This window comes from Chaetodon trifascialis, chromosome 15 (genome assembly GCF_039877785.1).
Source record: "Chaetodon trifascialis isolate fChaTrf1 chromosome 15, fChaTrf1.hap1, whole genome shotgun sequence".
NCBI lineage: Eukaryota > Metazoa > Chordata > Actinopteri > Chaetodontiformes > Chaetodontidae > Chaetodon > Chaetodon trifascialis.
In genome coordinates, this window is record NC_092070.1 from 1,976,218 (window position 1) to 2,002,848 (window position 26,631).

Consider the following 26,631-nt stretch of genomic DNA (forward strand, 5'->3'; position numbering starts at 1 on the left):
CAAGTCATGCTGTCAGAAATCAGCACATGAAAACATACAGTAACAAGTTTAGCATAGTCGGTAGTCAAATTGAGGACCACTTTGTTGTTCAGAATATTTTTTTAAACATTTAGAAAGTATGGAGTGAACAACTGCCAGGTACATGTCGTCAGATCAGTGGTGTACACTGACAAACGTAAGGAGGAAATGACTGAGGCTTCATGAAGTTAGATGCTAAAATATGAGAGGTGGTGAAGGGAACAGCAGTCACTGAGATATTAGACAAGAGAATATTATTGCTTGCAGAAGGTTATGTTACACTGTCAGGTGTTGCAATGATGTCTCATCTGCAGTGTGTCCAATGCTCCATTGTTGCCACCCTGTTACTCTGTTTATGCATTCTGCCATTGACACAGATCATAGATAAACGTAAAATTCAGTGCCATGCAGAATACATGCAAAAAAAAACAGTGAAAATGGCCATTTTCATCCATTATTATCTTGCCTGCCAGAAATAACATGCAAACAAATCTGAAATCCTTCTTTTTAGTCCTAACCCAATTTTCCAGAACTATATTTTCTCTCTGTCTGCAAATATGGCCGGTCTGAACCACCCATGAATGTCATTCAAACCTCAGAGATAATTCTAACTATGACAAAGTTGCTGAATGACACAAATTCTCTTAAATCATTTGTTTGTGCCACTGAGAGGAAATATATCTTTGAGCAGTTTGTTCATGAGGTTCATTACATAAATGTTTATTTCATCATGACGTCTACTAGTTGTTCATCTCTTGTGTGTTTCTTTGTATTGTTCCATCTGTACGTTGCAGTCCTGGTGTTGGCAGTGTGTCCAAACTGTCTCAGACAGGAAAGGAGGACAAGGTGCTGAGCAAGAAGTCCAAGAACCCAGATGTGGGCAAGTTGACAGAGGCTGACAAGGCCAGCACTGGACGGGTAGGTAGAGGCGTAACATGTTCAACCACATAGGAACAAAGATTTCATTATCACATATCCATGTGCAGTATTTGATGCTTCCAATCACAGCTTGAGCCTAGCTGATCTCCTCTGACTCTCCAGGTCAAGCTATCTGTGTTCTGGTCCTATCTGAAAGCCATTGGAGTGCTTCTGTCTTGCATCAGTCTGCTGCTGTTCCTCACCCATCACCTGGTCTCTCTGTTCTCCAACTACTGGCTGAGCCTGTGGACTGACGACCCTGTGGTTAATGGCACTCAGCCAGACAGACTGATGAGACTTGAGGTGTATGGTGCTCTTGGCCTGTCCCAGGGTGAGGGGAGGGAGAAGCATATATGCAATACAGAAAAAAAGCAAGAGCAAAACGACTCACTGACCAAGAAGCCCAAAGGAATGAGAGATCTTGAATTGAATCATTCTGACAGACCAGAGGAATATAGAAGTTGATTTTATGGTTTCTGTGTCATTCATGCGTATACTGAACACATACCACTGACTGTAATATGATACTGAATCTGGAAACAGAATGTAAAAACTAATATGAAGTTGCTACTGGTATTAATAAGATTATTTTTCCTGTAGTTGGACAAACTGCTGTGGTGCAGTGATGCAGTTTAAAGGTGTAACATGCTATTGCATCACATCCACTGCATCCAGCCACCACCAGATTTCTAGAAAAGAGATGTCATGAATCTAGTGACTGTAGACACCACTTTAATTAAAAAAAAAAAAAAAAAAAAAAAAAAAAAGATTCTGTGAATCAGCAAATCACATTGCACAAGCGAGAGGGTGAGGTGTGATTGGCAGTGCAGTCCAGCAGACAGAAAAATAATTCCTTGTCAAGGACTCAAAACACAAAATTTAGGACTTGGTCTTGATTTGAACCTGTAACTGCAACTCATTTGTGTTTCTCACGAAGTTTAGGTGACACTTTTTCAAACACAGCAATTTAAGTGAAACTTGTAATTATGTGTGATTATTTACAGATATAGACATTGGACGGCTCTGTGTGGATATAGGAAATCTTATATCTTATCATATAGACCTCACTGCTCTGTTGCAGGTGTGGCGGTCTTTGGTTACTCCCTTTCCATGTCTATCGGGGGAATCCTGGCATCCCGCTGCCTCCACCAGTCCATGCTCTATGACGTCTTGCGCTCACCTATGTCCTTCTTTGAGCGAACTCCAAGTGGCAACCTGGTCAACCGCTTTGCCAAAGAGATGGACACAATCGACTCAGTGATCCCCAGCATTATTAAGATGTTCATGGGCTCTATGTTTAATGTGTTGGGTGCTTGCGCTGTTATCCTGATTGCCACGCCGCTGGTAGCTATCATCATTCCTGTTCTTGGTCTGGTGTACTTTTTTGTGCAGGTTGGTTGAAAATTTTTCCTTTGGGGGATATGAGGGACTATATGTAAAAATATCTACAGTTCCTACTCTGTAAACATCTAACTGTAAACATTCTCAAAAAAATTCACTGTGCTACTACTTTTAGCTGTGCTGTATTTAATTCTAACTGGTTAATTGATATGATTGAAGTTGTTGGTTGTCTCTGTTGTTCCTCTGTCCAGAGGTTTTATGTGGCATCATCTCGGCAGCTGAAGCGCCTGGAGTCAGTCAGCCGTTCACCCATCTACACCCACTTCAGTGAAACACTGCTGGGTACCTCTGTCATCCGAGCCTTTGGTGAACAGGAGCGCTTCATCCGTGAGAGTGACCAGCGGGTGGACCACAATCAGAAAGCTTACTACCCCAGCATTGTAGCAAACAGGTTTGGGACACCTTTTCTACTCACTCTTATGACACTTCCTACCTGTTGCTGCACTGTGCATTGTCTTAACTGAGGAAAACACAAAAATGAACAGATTTTTAAAGGATCTCTTTTGATCTCTTCAATAATGTTTCCTCTTTAGTTGCATTGCAGTTGTGTGTCACTTAGTTTTTACAATCGTCTTCTGTCCTCATTGTGTCAATGAATCTATTTTTAGATGGCTGGCAGTTCGCCTGGAGTTTGTAGGAAACGTCATCGTTTCATTTGCTGCCTTGTTTGCTGTCATAGCCAGAGAGAGACTCCGCCCAGGCATAATGGGGCTCTCTATCTCCTATGCCCTCCAGGTAAAAGTTTATAGTCACACCTGTGTTACATGTTCCAGTTCATGTTTTCTTCAGGGGCAGTGGTCAGAAACCACTCCATTCAATAGGATGCTGTGTACATGTTTTATAAGAATATAAAAATGTAAATAATTACATAATTCAGCACATGAATCACTTTGTATCACTACCCTTTTTGACCTTTAATCAGGTCTGCACCCTCTTGATGTTCCATTTCATACCCACACTGAGAGAGGCTGAGCAACTTACTTCTACTAACAGCAAAAGAAGGATAGGAATAACCTCTAAAATGTTTGATGGCAGCTGATGGTTCTGTCAATAACTAAAGAACAATGACTAAAGAATTAACAGACGTTATGAAGGTAACTATGGTTATGTGAATTCCTGGATGACTGCCAATGGCAAAAGTGGATACATCTCCTTATATATCATATAAACAAAATCATGTGTATGTGTGTCTCTTTTCAGTATACACCACTGCACTTGGTGCAGTCATCCGCTCACATGGCTTTTCATAACATTCATATGCTGACCAGTGGCAGAGCTACGGGCCCTGATTGACAGCTTGCCCGCCCAATCAGAAATTCAAAAAAAAAAAAAAAATTAAATAATACAATTTTCACAGTTAAATGTCCCATATTATGAAAAACTCACTTCTTTGGGTCTCTGGTGCTGCCACACGCATACAAAGTGCGAAACAAGACCGTCCGCACTTTTTTGAGTAAGATACGGATCTCTTTAAGCACCCTGCCTACAGCTTCCACACAAGCCATTTGAATTTGGCGCTCCCGGTGTCTCTCCACCCAGCGCCACCTTCTCACAGATCCACTGTTAGGTTATCGAAAGCACTGTATTATAAATCATGTCCAGGCGCCACAGGCATTGTTCTGTTGTTGGCTGTAAAGAGGAGCACAAATTGCTCATCGGCTCCCAGCCGCAGAGGACAGAAGAGCACTGTGGACTGAATTAATTTTTGAAGGCATGGAGGTGCATGCCATGAACTCTTTTTGGAGTTTAAAATATAGATATTCATTAATAGTAAAGGTGCATAAACTGCGTTCACGTGTTTCCTCCACTCCAGCCATCCACTTCGTTCATGTCAGACAAGACGATTGCTCTTCCTTCCTTCAAACTCTATTTTAATTGCATGTTTAACAGCCCAGTTTAATAATAATAATAATGATAATAATAATAATTGGGGATTAATCCCCAAACCCCCTATCAGGTAGGTGCTGATTAACACGTCTGAACACTTTCTACCATAACACAGTAGTGATGTGTCGGTCGCAAACGAGCCGCTCTTTGAAGTGAATGATTGGAGCCAGAGCACGAGCCGCTTCGGGCTTTTTTTTTGTCCGTTCAAGCCACACATGATTGGTCAACTACTTGAGACGTGGTGGCTTCAGTGTGTAGGGGCGCATGCACGTGCGCGCACACACACACACACACACACACACACACACACACACACACACACACACACACACAGCACACACAGAGCCACGACAGACAAAACGCTGGAAAGGTGAGAAAATGAGTGACTGCAGGAAATGCAGTAAAATTTGATATAAAGTATGTCTTGTACATTAGTAATTAATTTTGCAGATAATTTTACATTATGTAACATTTACATAAACAACAAAAAATCTGAGGAGCCACTGAGAACCGGCTCTGTTAAAAGAGCCGGAATTCCCATCACTATAACATAGACCTTATCAATTTTGGCTAAGTGGTGATCAGGCCCACCCAGACTTAATCCACACCTGCCCATCTGTAATGTTCTGCATCCGCCACTGATGCTGACCATACCCAGCTACTCCTTCGTTCCCATCAGCGACCGCACAGTCTTGGCACGGATATTGGTTTCTTGAAGTTTTTAAGTGACTTTTTGTTTTAATCCCTGTCTTTCCTCTGTCTCGTGTGCAGCTGACTGCCTCTCTGACCTGGTTGGTGAGAATGTCCTCTGATGTGGAGACCAACATAGTGGCTGTGGAGAAAGTAAAAGAGTACAGTGACACAGAGAAAGAGGTACAAAGAAACAAAAATTCCAGGGATCAAACTTTTGTGTTTTTGGAGGGAGGATTTACTTGACTTAGTTCTTCGTGGGGCTTGAGTGGGATTTTTCATTTCCATTTTATTTCATTCTTGATGTTTTTTCAAAACATCAAGTAACAGTGGGAAAGTTTGGTCTGACTGTTTGTTTCTCACTGATGTCCAGACACCAAGATGGTGGTTTCATTAGATGTGAATAAAGTAATGATGGTGTTCTCAAAGCCACACACAGTAACACATTTTTGTACTATAAGAAACTGTAGGAAACCTAAAGAACTGAACACTGACAGAGTATCAATAACCCAAATGTCAATACAACAGAGCACCCGCAACCTGAATATCGATACACAGATTTACTCACCAACCCAGGAAATTGCCCAATCCTCATTATAGTCTGTGTCCCTGTGCAGCAGAGAGAGAGGGGGGAGAGTTCCCGATGCATTAAGCTGTTGAATGTTGCACTACAGCAGCTATAACACTAAAATATGCGATATTGCACTACACAAGCACTGCTGCTTGTCTGTTACTTGCTAATGCACTAAACTAGCATTATTATTTAGAAAGAAAAACATCATTGCTGAACTCCACAACAGCAACAGGAGGTGCTGTACTTTCTGAACTGCTGGACTAAACAGATTATAACTGAGTTTGTTTTCTCCAGTTCACCCTGAAATTGCCACACAAATCTCCTTTTTCACTTGGATTCACTGTCCAACACGAGACAGAAGTGGAGAAGTCACTTTCTGTTAGCGCTAATTAGATTGCTGAATGTGAATCACAGGAGGAGACTTTCAAGTGGAGCTGTTCTTCTCTGTGACCAGAGCCAGGCTTCAAACCCCACGTCTCAACCAGGAAATAACGATAGTAACATTTAGGAAAGGAAACATAACAGAAACATAGACGCAATTAACAACAATTGGTGATATTTCTAAGAGCTGACACATAGGGGCAGCTGTGGCTCAGTAGGTGGAGTGGTCGTCCACCTATCCGAAGGTCGGCGGTTTGATTCCTGGCCTCGGCAGTCTACATGCCGAAGTATCCTTAGGCAAGATACTAAACCCCAAAACCTGATGCTGTGCCATCAGTGTGTGAATGTATAACACTCATAATGAGCAGGTGGCTTAGCTACAGTATGAATGTGTGTGCAGGTGAATGCAGACTTCAGTTGTAAAAGCGCTTTGAGTGGTCTTCAAACTAGAAAAGTGCTATACAAATACAGTCCACTTACCATTTACGTATTAAGCTACACATTCATGATTTAGAGTTTCCTGTACCTTTTAAAGACAGCAGAGGAATATCACTACAACTACACAGTGTATCTTGATCCAAGTTAAGTTTTTTGGTGTCCAGAACTGAAAATATTCAAAGCAACTGCACTATGTTCAACAAGAAACCAAATATGAAGTTCATCTGTGGTGAGTTCTGATTTTGAGTTATACACTTGAGAAATGTGACGGATTCTGCATCACATATGTCTGATTGCTTCAACAACCAGATGAATGACACAGCAAGGTCTGCATCACTGTGTGTTTAGGCAGAAAGAAAAAGAGAGAATGACAAGTTAGTTTAAAGAGTAAATATGAATTGTCTCTGGTTGAACCTTTCAAGTGTGTTTCACTTCTGACTACAGCAGCATCACTGCTGGGTTGGATGTGGTCAAAGAGGTGCTCTGTTGCACCTGTAATCGCACCTAAGAGCAATGTTACGAGCTCCTGGGGTGCACCTGTGCATTACTAAAGCAGGGTGAGAAGTTAAACCATAGGAAGGAGCAGCTGAAGTAACTGTTAATTACACATCAAATATGAAGTCCAGGACCATTGTTTGTATTTTGAACTTTTTTCTGTCTGAAAAACCACTTCCCAGTTTTTCTAAAACCGAACATTCAGACCAGGAAATAAGAATGAGAAATTGGACAACTTGAAACTGGGATGACACTGACGAGGGGCCATTCTCCTCCATAATAAACACTTGATACTTAATGTACATTTTGCTGATAGTACTTTCACTGAAGTAGATTTTTTGAGACAAGAATTTGACTTGAATTTTATATTTTCACATTGTTGTATTTTTTTTTACCTTTGCTTAAGAGAAAGATCTGAACACTCCCACCACTGTTTCTCTGTCTCTGTATACTCTTTTTGTATATAATGTACATATATATAGTTGATTTTATTTTATATCCCTTTATTGTCTGTTTGTCTATTTTGATGTTACCTTTTTATTCTTGCTCTTATTGCTGTCTGTAACAGCTTAATTTCCCTGGCTTCAGATCAGTAAAGTCTGATCTGATCTGGTCTGATCTGATCTGATCTGGTCTAGATACAAGATACAAACAAGGCCATAGAAATGGTAGTATGTGAGGGGTGCAGGGGTGGGCTACAGAGCTGTTGGGGATGTTAATGTTCTTATTTAGGTTAATTATTTTATTATTATTAATCCTTATTGTATCATCTGACAATAAGGCAGAGTGGAAACTCAAGCCCTCCAGCCTCCCCCCCGGGTGGCCCACTGATGGCTGCATAGACATCAGAGGCTTCAGCCTGCGCTACCGCCACGATCTGGACCCAGCCATTCGCAACATCAGCATCAACATTAATGGAGGAGAGAAGGTTTGCCTTTACATCAATACATTGAAGCCAGTGGTGTACTTAAAATGGTCTGCTTTTTGACTATGTGTGAACTGATGAGGGATTACGTGTGTGTGTGTGTGTGTGTGTGTGTGTGTGTGTGTGTGTGTGTGTGTGTGTGTGTGTGTGTGTGTGTGTGTGTGTGTGTGTGTGTGTGACTATGTATGTGTATTACATCTGTCTTGATGTATGTATGTGCACAGCATGTCTATGGCCTGTAACAGCTGCTGCTACATCTACCCGTTAGGTGGGGATTGTAGGACGCACTGGAGCGGGGAAGTCATCCCTGACACTGGGGCTGTTCCGGATCATTGAGGCAGCCGAGGGCCAGATCTTTATCGATGGTGTCGACATTGCTCAGCTGGGTCTCCATGAGCTCCGCTCCAGAATTACCATCATACCACAGGTCAGTGCAGAGAGGATGCAAAAGAACGTGGAGTTAAATGACACCTGAATGGTCTATCACGAATGCCAATGAATGCTAGCCCAGATAAACTTTGAAAAAATAGCATTGTGGCTACTCGACACTGTACCTCTTATTCAGCCTATGTTAAAGCTGCAGTATGCAAGATAGAGAAGAGAGCAGACTTAGCCTGAAAATTTGACTCTTGAAAATTTTAACTCTGCCCAGCGCTACATCATAGTCGCTAACATACCGTACACGCTGCGGAGTGTTACTGTAACAATCACCATATTACTTTTATGGTTATTTGTTGTCTCAGCCGTATATGCTGTTGTTGGCAGCGGCGGTATGGGCAGTTTCTCCTTTGTTGGTGGCTGTTGCTCCGCCATAGCTTTCAATTCAATATTCCTTCATTAGTCCCGCAAGGGGAAATTCCAGAAGCTCTAGCCTCATCACTAGCCTCCTGACGCCGCTCACAGAGCTGTTTGACTGAGCGGCAGCTTGCAGCATGAGCGAAGGGAGGGGGCGGTTCGCAGCGCTCCTCTAGCTGTGATTGGTTGTTTTGTGTCAGGCATGGTGGATTCTTGCAAATCGCAGTAGGAGCAGTGTGCGGGACCAATGGACCCGTTTTTTTGCACAGATTTCATTTTTCATGTACTGCTGTCTGGGCATAGGGACAGATAATACAAATATGACAAAAAAATATTTTTATACAAGTTACCTACTGCAGCTTAAGTATTTCAAAGACAAAGAAACAACAGCTGTGTCCCAATTGAAAGGTGACACCTTATTTAAAGAAAGCATTTTGAATTAGAGTGTGGCTAGGGTTGTCACAATCATGATATCTTAGTTGATAATTATCATACAAATAATTGCGATTAATGATTTAATGGTCTTTTTCTGTTCGTTTTATTCAATACATTGGTGCTTTTATGTTTGGCTTTACAACCAGGACTAAATCCATGTTCATCTCAATGGCTGCTCATTAAAATGATGGAGTTGTTGGTAAAGGAGTGTCAATTAACCTTGAAATGAGTGCACCATAGGCAGCACCCTTCTCAGGAAAGACACAGAAATGACCATCATTGAGAAATATGATATGATGTACAGACATTTGACCCTCTCTCCCCTCCTCAGGACCCAGTGCTGTTTTCAGGCTCTCTGAGGATGAACCTGGATCCTTTTGACTGTTACTCTGATGAGGAAGTATGGAGGTCTCTGGAGTATTCCCATCTCAAGACCTTTGTGTCTGGCCTGCCCAACAAACTCAGCCATGAGTGCAGTGAAGGAGGAGAGAACCTCAGGTATATACACACACACACACACACACACACACACACACACACACACACACACACATATATACATGTATATGCTTTATATACACTCCTCCTCTCGCAGCGTGCCATTGCTTTTGAGGTTGGACGCAGTAAGACAGTCATTTTAAACTTCTTAAAAGATCCTGAGGGCTATGGAACAAAAAAGTCAAGTGGTAGACCCAAAAAAATTTCACCGGCCCTGAGCCGGAGGATCCAATTGGCTGTCCGTCAAGACATGGCACAATCCTCGGCCCAAATTAAGCTTGTCGCTGGTGCCAACTGAAGTCCCATAACCATCAGACGGCATCTGCGAGAGAAGGGTTTTAAGAACAAAAAACGTCTTCAAAGGCCTTGTCTACTTCAACGGCACAAAATTGCCCATTTGGAGTTTGCACGAGAGCACCAAACATGGGACATTGAAAGGTGGAAAAGTTTTATTCTCTGATGAGAAAAAATTTAACCTTGACGGTCCTGATGGCTTCCAACGTTACTGGCATGACAAGGAGATCCCGCCTGAGATGTTTTCCACATGGCACAGTGGAGGGGGCGCTATCATGATCTGGGGGGCTTTTTCCTTCAATGGAACAATGGAGCTTCAGGTTGTGCAGAGGCGACAAATGGAACTGGCTATGTGGAGATGTTGCAGGGGGCATCCCTCATGACTGAAGGCCATCGTCTGTGTGGTAATGACTGGGTTTTTCAACAGGACAACGCTGCAGTTCACAATGCCCGCCTGACAAAGGACTTCTTCCAGAGAAATAACATCACTCTTTTGGACCATCCTGCGTGTTCCACCATCCTACACGTGTCTCACTCCCATTTCTTCTTTTTGCATTTTGAAGCTCTACTTAGAACCTTCTTAAGATCCAACAGTGCAAAATGTAAATTCTTGCAATTTTTCAACTGGTCTTCAAATTTTGATCAGGAATGTATAGCCATGTAAACTACCAAAAATGTAATTTGCCTCAACTGCTGACAGAACCTGGCTTTGCTTGTAAAAGGCTGAAGTACAGTAGCTTCCTAGCTTTTTGTACATATATGCTTATTCTGAAAGGGGTGTGAAAGGGGCATCCTTGAAAATTAGTATAAAACATAGTTAATATCTCCATCACACAAGGTGAGTAATGCTTAACCTACTCTGTAGCAGTCTCTAGAATACCACACCCCAGTGCACTGTGCAGGCTTCCATCAACATGCTTCAGTAGGTAGACAGCTGGTTGCTTCATATGTTTGAAAAAGTTTACTCAGCACTGTGTGTGCTTCAAAGAGGAGCAGGGGGCTATCTAACCTGACCCTTAAATGGGTCCATCCATTAGCTCAGGAGCTAGAGCGGTCGTCCACTGATCAGGTGGTTGGTGGTTTGATCCCAAGGAAGTATCCTTGGGTAAGATACTGAGCCCCAAAATTCACTTTGGATAAAAGCATCTACCAAATGACTAATTGTAATTGTAATTTATGAAAAAAAAAAAAAAACAAAACAGGGAGGGTTTGGACCTAAACCCCAAGCACACCCCTGGGAAGAAGTGTCACTCTCTTTGCTGATTTGATGCCTTCAGCTTGTTTTAGTACATCTCTGTGTTTTCCCTCCAGTGTGGGTCAGCGGCAGCTGCTGTGCCTGGCCAGAGCTCTGCTGAGGAAAACCAAGATCCTGGTTCTAGATGAGGCCACAGCAGCTGTGGACATGGAGACAGACAACCTGATCCAGTCCACTATCCGCTCTCAGTTTGAGGACTGCACCGTGTTGACAATAGCTCATCGCCTTAACACCATCATGGACTACACCAGGTATTATACACTACACACTAGCAGTCATTGCGGAACGCTTTAATATATTAATTAAAATATATTAAATCTGTATCTTTGTGTCTGTGTGACTCTGTGTGTGTCTGTCTGTCTGTATGTGTGTCTGTGTGTGTACCTGGTTATCTGTTTATGAAGCCCACATTGGTCATGGTTGCTGATGATTCTTTTGGTATCTTAGTATCTTGGCAATGAGATGTCATTATCTCAAGTTATTTATATTTTGGAGTTCTGATGATGATGATGAATGGATTCTAATAATAATGACAAACTAATGGTTGGTGTGTGAATACCTATAAACAGTAGTGTTCATAATCAGGTATGTGAGGCAGATTTAGTTTTGATTTGCTTTAGTACTAACAAGTGTGGATGTAGTTTTTGTATATGTATAAGAAGCAGCTGTAGTAGTGGTATTTCTTTGTCAAACTGTCATCTGTATTCTGGCCCCTCTAGAGTCCTAGTGTTGGACAGAGGAGAGTTGACAGAGTTTGATTCTCCCTCCAATCTCATCGCTCAAAGAGGAGCCTTTTACAAGATGGCCAAGGATGCCGGGCTGGTCTGAAAACAGAAGGGGCCTCGCTTTGTCCAGCTCCTTCCTCCTTTGCTCCTCCCTGCTCCTCTGGCTCCCTACTGTGGAGATAAAGAGTCAGAGGGATATCAAGTAGGGGAATTTTAAGATTTACAGTGTTTGACTATTTAAGCAACAGTGTTGATTAGAATAAAGGGTTTGGTTTGACCTGCTCCATCCTCCACTTCTATCCTCATTTAACAATATAATTTTATGCTGCCTGTCCCAAAGATCCCCATTTCTTCCTGTGAGCTCTGATCTTGTCTATGTACCCACTGCATCTTCCTGCCCTTTTCACATTCTGTCACTGCCATTTCTGCCAGGGAACAGGGGGTTACAAGTTCTATCACTGGACCTACCTAGACCTATGTATTTCATTTTGACAGAGCATTGTACTTCGGCTTGAGCAAGGAAGGGGAATTGTACTCCTATACTGGCACAATTTCATGTAGTCATGCATGGTTGTGCTAACCAGTGCTGAGGTCAGTAGAGGACAAAACCAGAAAATCATATAGTGCCAGATATTGCCATCAAATATACCTGTTGTTTGAAATGCAGATTTTAAACATCAGCTGTGTTTAAGGTTGGAATGTGGGACAGTGCTTACAGACAATGAAATGGGGTTATGGGTCTTCCCGTTGTCCTGACAAACAGAGTAGTAAAGATTAAGCAAGATATACCTTCCTCACTCACAATTACTTTGTCCTACAGTATTTCCATACTGAATGCCAATTGTATACAGTATGGCCTATTTACTACTGCCGCACATTTTCTTATGCTAAGAAAAATATAAAATATCACCAAACTTATCTGTGAAAGGCGCAGCCAAATGGACTCAAATTAGAATTGTTTAGAATTAGTAAGCAGTGCAGAACTGGAACACATGCTTTAAACCGTGTAGGTAGCAAAGCTATCTGATGCGTTGCAATGCACTCGGTTTCTTTAGCTAAATGTAAGATGATTAGCAGTGATTCTTGTGAAAAGAGAGTGTTCCGACTTTTAGTTTTACTTGCAGAGCGTCCTCAGGACATAGTGGAGGCAACAGTGGGTATGCCAGCTGAGTGGTCAGAAACATCGGTTACGCTGGTGATGTCACGGACCCAGACAGTGATGATTTGTAACACTGAACATCAACACATGTCACAACACATACAAATCATAGCAAAGCTACAAACGCACAAACTCAACTTGACTGTTACTTTACATCCAGCACTGATTATTCATTGTATGTGTGTGTTCTTTTGCCTTTACTGTATATGGATGTGTTCATGCAAGCTGTTGATTTGGTTAGAGGCTCTACTCATGTAATACAGGCTTTGGAGTGGAAGTATTTTGATTATACAAAAACAGCATGCTGTTGTTCCAGTAAGTTTCAACAAAGTGATTTTGAGTCTAAAAGGAAACTTAGACATTCAGAGGAAAGTCAGTTCTATTCAGAAATGCTCTCTTGTGGGATTGTTAACCTGTACATTCAAGACCATGTTTAGTGTTTTTCTTCTTTGTTTTTTGTGGAACTGGAGTAGATTTTTTACAGAAGATATGGGCCAAATGAAATTTTAAAAAAGTCTAAGAGTTGAAAATCCTGAGAAAAGTCAAAATGAATTCAATTGGTAAAGGTTAGAATAAAAGAAATATCTGAATGTCACAATTGAAGTTGCATTCTGAAATCTTTGTAGGAAAAACATGAGAACCTTTCCTCAAAATTCTAATTAAACTTCAATTACTCAAGCATTTGTTTTTCATGTAACCCTCATCCTCTTGTAGAAAGTTTGATCTTCTTGTCCGTGTGTACAGATAGTGACAGGTTGTGTGTGTGATTTCATGGCAGTCCTTTTTTCTCAGGGAATAGAATAGTAACACTCCTAGTTTCCCTGTGTCACTGCTGGTCAGACTGGCTGGTTAGTATGAAGTTAGTGAATGGTAGGACCTCTTACCAAGTCATCACTGGATCCACATAATTATCATCTGTATGCTGACGTTTATGTCATTGTGGAACACTTTGGGCCAAATAAAGGCTCTGTTGAAAAGCTGATCATAGCTCCTCCCTGTGCTCTTGAGCAACATGGTGTCTTGGCTTAAAAGTTCTGCTTTTGGTGACCTTGTACACTTTATGAGAAAAGCTCAGTGTTTCAGCACATGATTTAAAGCATCTTGAGAGTGAAAACTTGTGTGACATATTTATGATTACAAAGCGAATATTTAATGTTTTATATATGCACTACTTGGTTTGTGGAATAAGTTTTGAGATAAAACTGAATGTTTAAAAACAATCTTTTGTTTTGTGAATGTTTGTAGTATATTCAATTGAAATTAAATTTTAAAAACTGAAAATGTTGTTGATGGTGGCAAATATAGTATTATATTTGCTTAAGTTGATACAAGGAGTACTTTTATTGCAAAATTCTGTCTGTAATCATTTTATTTTTAGATGGTGCTGCACTTCTTCCACATGTTAAAATTCTATTATATTATTAGACCATCATTAAAAGACAGCATTTTTAATGATCATTGTATTTTTTCTTTTTTTTTTTTGTTTATGCATAACTTAAGTACACATTTAATCAATGTTTAAGCTCATAATAGCTTTGTTTGAATAGATGTATTAAAAGATTAGAATGTATCATTCTAAAGTCTGTAATTATTCAGGTAGAACGAACATTCAAGGTTCCATATTCTCTGTCAGTAACTTGATAAACCCAATTTGAATGCAAATAGATCTTCAAATGATTTAAGTGTTTTAAATCTAATTATGCCCTACAAGAAATCCAGAAAACACATCTTTGTTAAATGAATTTTAGTTATGTGTTTCTAATATTTAGCAGTATATTGCCCATGTCGATTTTGTAATCTTCTGTTATTAACTTGAATTGAAGGTGGACTGAATTAACTTAACTTTGCGAAGGAAGCAAAGACGGAACAAGACGGCTGCGCACAGAACTATGTTTCCCATCATCCTTTGTCGTCCGGTTTTAGGGGAAGGAAGATGGCGGCGATTGATGGAATGGGGCTGCTGTTGCGGTTTTAAAAAGGCAAAAAGCAGTTGATGTGGTATTTGAACCGTTGATTTAATGTCATAAAAAGAGAAACCAGTAAAGTCAAAACGGAGCCTTTGATCTGAGCCTGCAGATCACCGGACAAAAGGTAATATTATCGTACAGCTAACTTACTCTTGCTGCCCTTAGCTAGCTTGCTACTGTAAGCTAAATTAGCTAGCTAGCCAGTTGAATACCTGCTGCCGACACATCTTTACAGAGGGTATAATGTAGCTACGTCTTTTAACCAAGGGTAATCTATGAACAATGGCCAAATAATATTACAAACACTAAAGTTAATGTTACGTTACGTATAAAAATGTTAAGGTAGACCGCCAACGGCATGACATTAACCCTAAAACGTCAACATAGGCTAGGAGTGACCACAGATCAGCAAAGTCTCAAACACGAAAGCAAAACGTTTACAATTTTCCATCAACAAAAATCGGTAAGACTAAGCCAATTAACAGCACAGAAAAATTGGCAAATCAACATCAGTAAAGCAGTGGGCTGTAACGTAGTTACCGTGGTAATAATGCTACACATTGGAGCAGCTCTGCATCAGTAGAAAAGATTCAACTTCTTTGGGTACACACACACGGAGACATTTTTGGGTAAATCGAGATCTTGAAACTAGTTTGACTTTTGCTGAATCTGAGGAAAGCTCTTATTTAAGGTCCCCTGCAATTTATTTTATTCAAAAGCTCTTACTAAACTCTTGACTATAAAAATTCGTAATTTTTCTTGCACTCCTCAGCAGTTGTCTCTGTTTCTACTCATACATGTTGTGACAAAAGATCTCTTAGTTGCTAGTGTTTCTGTAAACTTTATGCGTAATATGATTGCCAGAAATTAGATTTGATACACAGCACACTGGTAAGCATGAATCACACATTGCACATGAGTTAGTAAACATTCTCAGACAAACAGTCTGTACTTTTTCTCTTCATCCAAAAACTGATGCTGACTCAAACATTCTCTGTTTTCGGTAATTTATCGTTTTTGTGTTGTTTTTGTTCAAATTCCCCTTTCTTGTAAGTGAACCCTCATTTGGCAAACTAATACCAAATGTAGTTCTGGACTATAGCCTGATATTTCTAAATGACCACAAACATATCTTTGGCATTTCTCTCCTGACCTTTTTTTTTTTTTTTTTTTTTTTTTTTTTTTTTTTTTTTTTAAGTTCTTGGCTGATGTAAACAAGGTGTTCAGTAAGTCTGTGTGAAGCTAAAGTCAGTGGATAATGTTGATCATGCTGATATTTTGGTTGGGCTGTAATATAGACAAACAGGATCTCACTCACAATCTAAAAAACACTGCAAATGTCAGGCCTCTATTCTCCCCATTATCACTCACTTAAGAAAATATGAAGAAATATTATTAACTTGGATGAAGAGGAAGGGTGCAGAAATGAGATTTGGTGTAATCTCAGAACAGACCAGTGGGGTCCTGGCATGGACATCCATAAGATGTGGTGTTGAATATGGGTAAAATATTTTACAGATAGTTGCTTTTTGAAACAGAGCAAAAGATTTTGTTGCTTATTTAAATTGTAATTTATCGAAATTAACCATCTTATATACATCTCACAATCTTATGGTGTCTGCAAATGATACCATAGGCTACATTTGCCACTGTGTTATAAACATTTTCACGTTTTTCATTTTAAGATAAAGACTGTTCGTGTCCTGTTCTTTCTACTAGGTTTGTCCCTGGATTCCATTTTCCTGGTGTGGCTTTGCCCATTGTACGAACCTCCAGGTCTGACTTCTGGATCAGTTTTCTTGGCCCATGGACTTGACTCCAGCATCAGCCTTCAAAAGGAGGCCTACTGCCTTCCCTTCCCCAAGTGGAGCTAGAGAGATTGCCAGGAGCCCTCCTCCCTGCTCACCCTCCTTGTCTCTGTCATCCCCCTCATCTGATCCATCTTCACCATTGTCGACATCCTCCTCTGTCTGTGCCAACTCGTCAGTTTATCAGAACAATGTAAAAGGTCAGACCCAGGGGACAGATGTGGCCAGGGTGTCCTCCACTTCTGCCTCTCTAGCAACACAGTCTCTCTCCACACCTATACTCAACACCACCTTGTCAGATTCCTTCCCTCACACTTCAGTGCAACCAAGTGTTCGTTGTGAGGAAGAGGGCAGGAAAAGGGAGATGTATGATCCTTTCCATCCAACTGAGGGATTGAAGGGGGAGGAGGGGGAAGATGAGAAATATGACCCGTTTGACCCCACTGGTTCTCCAGCATCAGATGCTGATGACAGGAGTGGTAAAGTGAAGGGGATGAAGAGAGATGCTGAGCGAGGAGATGAGGAGAAAGAGGAAGAACGACCAGATTCCACTGACACCTTGAATGATCTGTCAAGCACCTGTTTGGCCACCCAGCTCCCTCTGAGGAGGAGAGTGGACTGTGGCACCACTAAAGACCAGAGGGATAGTGCTGACTCTGATCACTCTGAGTTAGAGGAGGGGGAGATAGTTGGGGCTGCTGACAGAGATGGAAGCAATAAGAGACAAGTTGGAGAAATCTCCCCCCTTAATTCTCCAAGTGTGTCTTTCTTTGGTTCAAAGCCAGAGCGCATCCTCCGGGTGCTGGACGGTGATGGCTTTGTGTCTGTGCATACAGAGGGCAACTGGGAGGTGGACAGGGAGCCTGAGGATGAGCCTGTTGTAGGAGTGGAGGATCTGAGAAGGAAGCTGGTTAGCAAGCGGAAGGAGAGATATCTCTCCTTTCCTGCTTCTTCTCCCCTCTCTCCTCAGCCTTTGCATCCTCCCTCCCATGCTCCTGCTGCTATACCCTCTTCCCCTCAGACACCTCCTGTAGAGCAAGGTAGTAAGAACCGCAAGTCCTCCAAGAGTTCTAAGGACCACGACCGACAGAAAAGCAAGGATAGAAAGGCAGGGGAGAAGGAGGAGAGAAGGAAAAAAAGAAGGAAGGACAAAGAGGGATGTCAGGACAGGACTAAAGAAAAGGAGCGAGTGCACAAGGAGATTAAGGGAACAAGAAGTAGCAGGAGCAGTAGCCGGAAGATGAAGAAAAGATATCACAGCAGCCCAGAGGCCTCACGATCCTGCAACGCTTCAGGAAGGGGGGGAACTAGACACTCCTTTTCAAGCCTGTCTGAAGAAAGACACAGAGAGAGGGAAAGAGACAGAGATGGAGACAGGGACAGAATTAGAGATCGAGATAGGGAAAGAGACAGAGGAAGAGAGAGGGACAGGGACAGGGATAGAGAGACAGAGCAAAATCGTACTGGTAGCCGTAGAAGAGATGAAAGAGATCGAGATTCTAGTTCTCAAAAGAAGGAGAGGGAAAGGAAGGGAAGACAACATTCAAGCAGCAGAGAGCGCGGCATTTCAAAGAGGTCCAAAAGAAGCAGGGAAAAGAGGGAGGGTGATAGAGACAGGCAATGTGAGAGGGAACGACGGCGAGATGGTCGTCCTGTTGTCCCGCCATCTATCCAAGACCTAAGTGGGCCTGACCTCTTTGCCATCAAGCGAACCATCACTGTCACCACTACCACAACCACCACCACCGTACCAGGCTCCCCAAGAATTGCCCCTACCTCTCCCTGTCGGCCCATACAGGAATCTGACAAGCCCCACAAGAGAAAGAAGAAGAGAAAATGGCACTCTGCTGGAGAAGTGGAGGATCGAGAAAGTTGTCACAGCCAATCACAGTCACTATCACCACCAAGGTATCACAGCTACGAGTCAGACCACTATTCAGACAAATTGGAGATTGATGTGTTGTCTTTAGATGGTGAAGCTTTGGACTCAGACTATCCATCCTTGGAAGATACACCCCCTGCTGCCCTGCCTCCAGAACCACCTGCCCCCAGCCCCAAAACTAATACTGCCCCCAGGACTGGACGACATCACCCGAAAAAGAAATCTGGCACATTAAAGAGAAGTGGCCAATCTGAATCCACCTCCTCCTCATCCAATAGAACTAAAAGTAAATGCCTCTCCTCACTGACTGTCACTTCAGGCTCTGCTTCTGTCTCATCTGGACTCCCCTCAGTAAAGCGAGCCAGGAAGATGGGAAAGGACAAAGACCGGGACAAAGGCAGCAGAAAGGATTTGGGTCGCTCTGGAAAATCCAAGAAAGAGAGCGGTGGCAGTCGGAAAGGCAAGCTGCAGTCGAAAGTCTCTGTGTTGGTGCGAGAAGGCGTTAGCAGCACCACAGGGGCTTCAGTTGGCTCTGGAAAGCTGGGCATGGACCTCCTAGGGCCAGGTGGTACAGGGGGAGGTGCTGGGGGGGGTTCCGTGGTGGGTGGATCAATTGCGGTAGTTTTCTGCAGGGACAATGAGAGCAGGTCTCCATTCCTCAAACCTTGCTCAGAGCCGCTGTCGCTGGGCAGCCGCAGTAAAGATTTAGGTAGTATAGGAAAACGAAGCAGCCTGGCTGCACCACCATCCTCCTTAACCAGTCCTGTAGGACTGAAAACCAAAAAAACAAAACCAAGCTCCATCACATCCACCTCCTCCTCTGCCTCCTCCCCCTCATCATTGCTGGCAACCAAGCGTCGCCGTCGCTTGGCCAAGAAGACAAGAGAAAAAGGTGGAGCTGCAGGATTGGGAGCTGGAGATGGCAGTCAAACAAAAGCCATGTCTGAGGGCTGGGGTGGAGCCTCCTTAGATGTTCAGTCAGCCGTTGGAGATGGGACCAAGTCAGTCAGTCCACATACTGGCCAAGCTGGCCCTGCACCCTGCTCTTCCTCCTCTTCCTCCTCCTCCTCCTCCTCCTCCTCATCCTCCACCACTGTGCTCCCACCCTCCTCCACACCACCACACACACCTCCACCCTCTATGGCGTCTTTGCGGGACAACAGAGAATCTTCGCCAGACTCTCAGACTGTGGACAGTAGCTGTAAGACTCCAGACCCTTCTTTCCTAGCTGAGGACTGTCCAATTCAGACCAGCCCCACACTCCCGGCATCAAGTCCGTCCACCCTGTCCACCCCCCAGGGAGCTGGCCTCAGCATCACCTTGTCTACATCCAATGCAAAGCCCCCTCCTCCAGATGATGCACCAAAGTCTCTGGCCTCACCTCCTTGCTCATCCTCTTCAGCAGGCTGTGGTCTTACTTCCCTCTCTCTGCCTCTGTCTTCATCAGACCCCTCCTCCTCCTCTGTTTCCTCCTCGTCTGCTAGTAAGCCTCCTCCTCCTCCACCTCCAGCAGTGCCCACCCTCCCCTGGAGTCTGCAGACTGGTGTGGACTGTACAACTGGAGGAGTCCTAGCATGTGAGTTCCCTCCATAAATGTGGAGAAGTCTGCTATGTTATTACAAAACATTCACATCTTGAAGGAGCATACAAAGAACTATATTTTAAAGTTTAAATACACCTTATTTTACAGGCTTCTACTAGTTTTAGTAAATTAAACATCTTGTTACCTTTAAAATGTGTTTAAGTTACTTTATCAGTCTATGGTAACATGCTGCATACTTTCCAGATTAATATTCACTTTGAACTGCAACTGCATACAACTGAAGCTTAATTTTGGATACAGTCAAAGGAGACAGTCAAAGAGATAATGGTTTCCCTGATTAGAACAAGTTTAAAGTGTGAGCAAGTTGTTATTTCATAGCCTGTTGTAAAATGAATGGAAACCTTTGAAGCGACAACATGGAAAATCTGCGACAGTGAGGTGAATGGATATCATACTGATACTGGCATGATCCTTTATAATTAATGTTCTATGGTCATATTGGAAAAAAATACTTGTTGGTTTTTGTATTTGTTTGTTCAGGTTCCCACAGCTCAGTAAGCCATCACGTAAATATTGCAGGTTCCAGTCACTGAAACTTGACAAAGCATAATGAATGTATGTGTACACACCTTAATGTACCCTCATGAGTCCAGGCTGTGTTTGCTTCTAGCACCTCATGCTTTAGATGGAGCTATTTATTTGGTATATGTGGTTGCTTTGACAATCTAACTCTTAGTAATTTAACACTAAATACACTTATTTTTAATTTCGTAAATCACACAGTTACTTTATCATGATATCATCTGATGCCTGACAGCAGTCTGTTGTGTTCATTCTTCTCGACCAGGGGGAAGGTATTACAAGTATTGCATATCATCCCACGGGCCTTCATCCATAATAGTAATCCATAATGGGCGGTAATCCGGTAATAAAGTATCCCGTGGTATCTAAAAATAGCAACGTCATTTCATTACCGTCATTAAAAAAATGCTGCGCATATAGGTCTATAGGCGCCTAACATAATTGTAGCATCGTCATAACGAAAATTAAGTCCACTCCGTTCAATGTATCTGGTTGAATTTTTACTCAAGGAAAAGGTGACTGCAAAAGTACATGCTAAGAATGAACCCGAGCAGTCGTACAGATGTTTTAACACAGGTATGTCCAGGCGCTTGCTATTGTTCTTAGCTCTCATAAAAGGACGAAATGCAAATAAAACAATAAAATAACACTTTGGGCTGCTCAGCAGAGTCCTCTGTGAGCGCTCTGCTCCTTCGTGAGACGGAGCGGCAAAATTAACTGCGTGGTTACACTGGTCAATAACTCAGCGACCCGCCCAAATTCACCATAGAAACACCAATGACGATCCAGAAGGAAGTAACCCCAGAGATAAGTTATTGCATGAAGAGCGCTCCCTCCACTCTAGATACCGCCTCCTCTTTATGTAAACAAGCAGGACCTTCGCTATTGATCTCAAACTAATACAGAGTCATAGGAGGAGACATTAGCAGCGTTTTTTCGAGTTGGAATATATCTTTTGACCACAAAACAACAAAGGTAAAACATACTTTATGATTTAGCGAAGTTTTTTTCTGCTACTCTTTGGCTGTTAGCTCGCCAAGTTTTCGTCGCACAGTGAGGAGGCAGACATCTTCGTGATCATCAGACTCTTTGTTTTCATGTGATGCCGGACTTTTGAGGTTTGCGTGAAGTGGTGAAATCAGTAGATGCCGTACCTTTGACGTGCCATATTTTTGTGTTTTTGTTACATGTGCATATAATTTCATGGGATATGAATTATGTGTCGTTTGGGTGGCAATGCTTGGCAGAGGCATTTAACTGATTTTCTCCCCGTCATTCTGGTATGCTACAAGTTAGGACTGGTGCTTCTTAGCGTGAGCATTGACCGTCTGAACTGCGTGCATGTCACGCTGCCCTGCAAAGTGATTTTTAATTAGTCACGGTAATACTGTATACCCCGAGAAAAAGTGGGGAAAGTTTGACGGTATCAAAATTTTGATACTGCCCAACTCTAATCCATAATCCATAGAACTGGACCCATAATGTTTTCTTCTTTCTTAGTGGGATAGAGGCTGTATGTGTGATGTGTTTTGGATCAAGATGGCTATGGTCATGGGCCATGTCACTCGCCTGCGTCCAAGCACTGTCTCACTCCCTCTTCCTTTCCTAGCAGTTCTCATGCATTAGTTGTGTGTTACTGCCTGTATACTTGCTGTGGCTACTTTTTTTGTTGTTCTTCAGGTCTGATGTAGTGCGAAACGCTCTTAATCTGTTGTAAATTTTTGTTAACTAGTAGATATGTTATCCTGCCAATTTGCTCAATATCAGTATCAGTACCCCAACTCTGACTGACTTCCAGTGTCCCTGATGGCCAGTCTCTCCATCTGCATTAAAAAATGTTGTTCTGACCTGAGAACTAAAACAGTAAATGTTCCCAAATTTTTGATAAAAAATACTCATTGATAAATCATTAATTCATAAACTCTGAAGAGTATGTAAAAAATTACATGTTGCATTGTCCTGTATGTTATTATGTTATTAATGTGTAATTGTGTAAGATGTACATGTTCTATTCCTGAAATAATTGTCGCTATCATTCCTCCTGTTAGTGACTGCTCTACTCTTCAAAATGGAGGAGGCCAATATCGCCAGTAGAGCGAAAGCACAAGAGTTCATTCAAGCAACCAGCCAGGTGAGAGGGTGATGCTGAATGTCTCTTTGTTTGAAAGATGACTCAGTAATTACTGTGCTGTGCAGCTGATGCTATTTTTAAAAGCCAATTTCTATTTTGATTTTGTGTGATTTATTTATTTTTTATTTCATTTTCACTAGTTTCTTAATATCAAGAATGAATACACATAAATGCTTGTGTATGAATAGGCCTGTGGGCATCAGCAGTGCGTTCGCATTACATAACCTCATTCTTTTCATTTTGGCACCCATTTTAACAGGCTAGAGTAGCCACACAGCCTGTGTGAGAAGTGTGCTGCTGTCAGACCAAAACCTGCAAGTTTTACTTGTGTGGTGTAACATAAAAGCAGGGGAAACAGGAAATAGCCTGGATAAGTGTAAACATAGACTGAACTGTAAGAGCTAGCATGACCTGTGGGCCAGCAGCAAGTAAATTACACATCACATCATTTTATCAGACATTTCACTTTCATTAACCTCTTTAATTGTCTTTGAACTCACTGCAGCCAAGCACCATCTCTTCCTCTCTGCTATTTGTATTACTTTGTTGTGCAGTTATAACAAGAAACATTTCTCTTTTATGAGAGCTCAAACCCACCCAATCTGTCACAGTGACTGAGCATGGGAGGGTCTCAAGATTTTGTATGTTGAAGTTCAGTCAGATTTAAGGAGATGGGAAGCCAGTGTATCTCACCCTGTTGCATAGAGATGAATGGGGAGCAAAGTCTGGTCTGACTGGCATTTCTTTGTCTCATGTCTCTCATGCAGATCCTCTCACAGGCTAACCAGAGCCAGCCCCAGCAACATGCTCCTTCCTCCTCAGCTGCCTCCTGCTCCTCACAGATCCCTCCCCCTCCCGCCCTCCCTCCACCTCCTGGTCTGAGCCCAGCCAAGTTTATCCTTCACAGTTCCCTCCCATTGGTTGGCTGCACCAAAACTCCACCCTCTCTCCTGCACCCCACTATAGGTGGTGGATGTGCACAGACCCCACCCTCCATGATGCCAGTGGTGCTTTCAGGAGTGAGTGGAAGCTCTGGTGACACTGGATGGGACAATGAGAGCAAAGACCCTGATAAGGTAAAGTTGAAGTAAATGAACAGATCAGGAGAATTGCAACTCTCCTTCGTGTAATATATCCCACTAACTGCTGCATGGCTGCTTATTGGCATCTACCCCGTGGCCCAGTCCTTTTGAACTATCTCTACCAAAACAGTTTCGTTCTACATTGCTAGATAAGATAAGATCAGATAAGATAAAATAGACTTTATTTATCCCACAATGGGGGAAATTCACGTTACAGCAGCAACAAGACAGAGTGCAAGAATTTAGAGGACAAGTGCTATCTTATTAATTACAATAAGAATAAGAGGAAAATATTCAAATGGTTTTAAAACATATATTAGTTACAAGAACTGTAACTAAGGAACTGTTTTCATATTCAAGTATTCAGTATGGGACAAATAAAGTAGACGTAAAACACAGAACAACAACACAGGTTATCAGCACAGCAGGCGAGCTCTGTACTGTTCCTTCCTTGTTTCCCTATGGTCTGATGCTATCAGCTCCAGGCGTGAACATTTACCACTTCTGTACCAGAAGTTGATTTTGTGTCGACTTTAAACATACTTAAATTGTTTTTGATGTATTGTAAAAAGGTTTCCCTCTATCCTTCATACTGTAAACATAAACATTATTTCTGCCTAAAGTTATTGTTTAGCTTGTACACCGTAAAGTATCCAGTAATATTTGAGTAATAACATAATGACTCACGTGGTAAATTGCTCATACTGTAATAGTTACAACAGGTACAGTAAATAGAGGAAGTGTTGATCTTGTATTCTCAGCTGAACAGGGCAAAGTAGAAATAAAGGGATGTCTCCATATAACCCTGTTTTAAGCAAGGCCAGGCTGTCTCTACAGTTGAGGTAAAAAATTGTACAGTATTGTATCATGTGTTTTAGTTTGGTGTATCTGTGTTTAATGTTGTGTAGCACTTTAATTGTAACTTGCAAAGCACTATACAGATACAACTATTATTTTTGTTATTATTATTATTTAACATGTCTGTTACTTGAATTGTCCAGTACCTGAAGAAACTGCACACCCAGGAGCGGGCAGTGGAGGAGGTGAAGCTTGCCATCAAACCTTACTATCAGCGCAAAGACATCAACAAGGATGAATACAAAGACATCCTCAGGAAAGCTGTGCATAAGGTCAGCTGAAGCACACGCATCAGTCACAGTGATAGGAAAATACTGACAATTTAAATCAGTATGCGTACATCAGTGCACATTACTTAATGTGGTTCACAATAGTTTTGTGTTATTCTATCAATTATGCTTAAAATCAAGTTAGTCTGATCGGTAAACCAACAGTACTATCTATTACTACTATGAAACCCCATGAATAACTTGCAAATTAATGTCCTTGTATTGAAACATGCTGTTTAATCACACTGTGTCATTGTCTCAGATCTGCCACAGCCGCACTGGGGAAATCAACCCTGTCAAAGTCAGCAACCTTGTAAAACTGTATGTCCAGCGCTACAAATACTTCCGGAAACATGGACGCAAAATGGATGAGGAAGAGAGGGATGACAGGGAGCCAGGAGCCCTGCATTCCTCTGCTTGATAGGAGACTTTTAAAGATGTTCCTCCACACCACATTCTGCTCCAGATCTGGGCCATGCACTAATCGTTTCGGTCTAATATTTTCGTTGTTTTCATAGCCCCCCCTTGTCTAAGCTTTTATGTGATCTTACGGAAGTTTCTTTCTTTATCTCTGTGATCTTTATGTAAATATGTCTCATATAGAAATTGTATCCTGTAAACAATGTTCAGGAAGTGGGTGCTTTGATACACACCTGTGCGATCTAATACAGTCCAGTACACCAACACCTGCAATAAATACTACCTTTGTGAAGCTTATAGTTTTTGGGGACTGTGTCCGTTAGACACTTCACAATAGTGGTACAAATTGCAGGGCTATTTTTTTCGATAGTACTGAATTAGGTGTTCATTCTAATTTGTCTACCCCATACCTATGTATATCATAATCCAAGCTAATGGGAGATGGTCAAGCACCAAAATATGTTGTACAATACTGTAAGGACACTACAGAACATTTCCCCTCCCTCCTGCTGTCTCTGTCTTTACAGACAGCATGCGAGCTGGAGCAGTCAGTGAGTTGGCCAGTGGAATGATGATGTTTCAAATACACTGACGCTTGACCTCTGAGTTCTTTGATTCTACTGTCTGTGTTTTGTGTGCATGTGTTGAGGTTGAGAAAGTTGCTAAATATCTTAATAAAATGACTAGACCAACAACATATTAATGTTGCTTGAAAACCTGTACATAATAGAGTGGATTTATTTATTTAGTCTATTTTCTGTATTTGCATAACAAGTCCTCCAGTGCTTACCGCATAAGACTTGTAATTATCACTGGTATAGAAAGCTTTGGTCTATGTTGCTGAGACTAAACATAAAACAGCATAATTACACAGACTTATTATCAGAGGCAGTCCAAAAATATTTAGAAATGCTGCGGTAATTTCAATAGAATTTATTGCACATTAAACAAAGCTAATAAAATAATGTTGGGTTGTGTCTGGAACCTCATAGTGAACCTACAATAACGTATAACATAGATGGTTGTTAGGTCATCTGTTCCAAAAGTGGCATAATCTGAGTGGTTGCATTGTTTTTCCTTAATGTCAACAAATTTGTACCTAAACTAAGAATTACTTGGGTTGAGTTACAATGAAGAAACAAATATAATATAATATCCACACTGCACTTTGAAGTTCGCTTCGAATCCACATATAATCACC

The 26,631-nt window shown here is 41.8% G+C and overlaps 2 protein-coding genes across 5 annotated transcripts in view; both read left to right on the forward strand.

The window, feature by feature from the left end:
* Nucleotides 1-13,868, forward strand: part of abcc1 (ATP binding cassette subfamily C member 1 (ABCC1 blood group)) — a 76,998-nt gene extending 63,130 nt beyond the window's left edge. The window contains exons 21-31 of one of the 3 annotated variants that reach the window (XM_070980468.1): nt 813-936; nt 1,060-1,267; nt 2,018-2,328; nt 2,529-2,728; nt 2,946-3,072; nt 4,996-5,097; nt 7,584-7,730; nt 7,996-8,154; nt 9,289-9,455; nt 11,061-11,255; nt 11,724-13,868. In XM_070980468.1, the coding sequence (XP_070836569.1) occupies nt 813-936; nt 1,060-1,267; nt 2,018-2,328; nt 2,529-2,728; nt 2,946-3,072; nt 4,996-5,097; nt 7,584-7,730; nt 7,996-8,154; nt 9,289-9,455; nt 11,061-11,255; nt 11,724-11,832 (1,849 nt within the window). In that variant the 3' untranslated portion in view covers nt 11,833-13,868. Of the gene's footprint in view, nt 1-812; nt 937-1,059; nt 1,268-2,017; nt 2,329-2,528; nt 2,729-2,945; nt 3,073-4,995; nt 5,098-7,583; nt 7,731-7,995; nt 8,155-9,288; nt 9,456-11,060; nt 11,256-11,723 lie in introns of those variants that run through there. The other 2 variants (XR_011603089.1, XR_011603090.1) reach the window with 2 other exon arrangements.
* Nucleotides 13,869-14,796: 928 nt separating this feature from the next.
* Nucleotides 14,797-26,148, forward strand: scaf1 (SR-related CTD-associated factor 1). 2 transcript variants are annotated; one of them, XM_070981149.1, is made up of 7 exons: nt 14,797-14,979; nt 16,575-20,121; nt 22,719-22,801; nt 23,569-23,677; nt 23,768-23,877; nt 24,885-25,013; nt 25,273-26,148. In XM_070981149.1, the coding sequence occupies exons 2-7, from the start codon at nt 16,662-16,664 to the stop codon at nt 25,429-25,431; spliced, it is 4,050 nt and encodes a 1,349-aa protein (XP_070837250.1). In that variant the 5' UTR covers nt 14,797-14,979; nt 16,575-16,661; the 3' UTR covers nt 25,432-26,148. The 2 variants fall into 2 exon arrangements, with proteins under 2 accessions (XP_070837250.1, XP_070837249.1); XM_070981148.1 differs by having other exon boundaries at nt 23,569-23,877.
* Nucleotides 26,149-26,631: the final 483 nt, after the last annotated feature.

Bases quoted from the DNA above. Each gene is read 5' to 3' on its own strand.
- scaf1 (XM_070981148.1), top strand. From the start codon at position 16,662: ATGGACTTGACTCCAGCATCAGCCTTCAAAAGGAGGCCTACTGCCTTC. The intron at 20,122-22,718 runs GTGAGTTCCCTC...TCCTCCTGTTAG, and splicing joins AACTGGAGGAGTCCTAGCAT to TGACTGCTCTACTCTTCAAA. The intron at 23,878-24,884 runs GTAAAGTTGAAG...TGAATTGTCCAG, and splicing joins AGAGCAAAGACCCTGATAAG to TACCTGAAGAAACTGCACAC.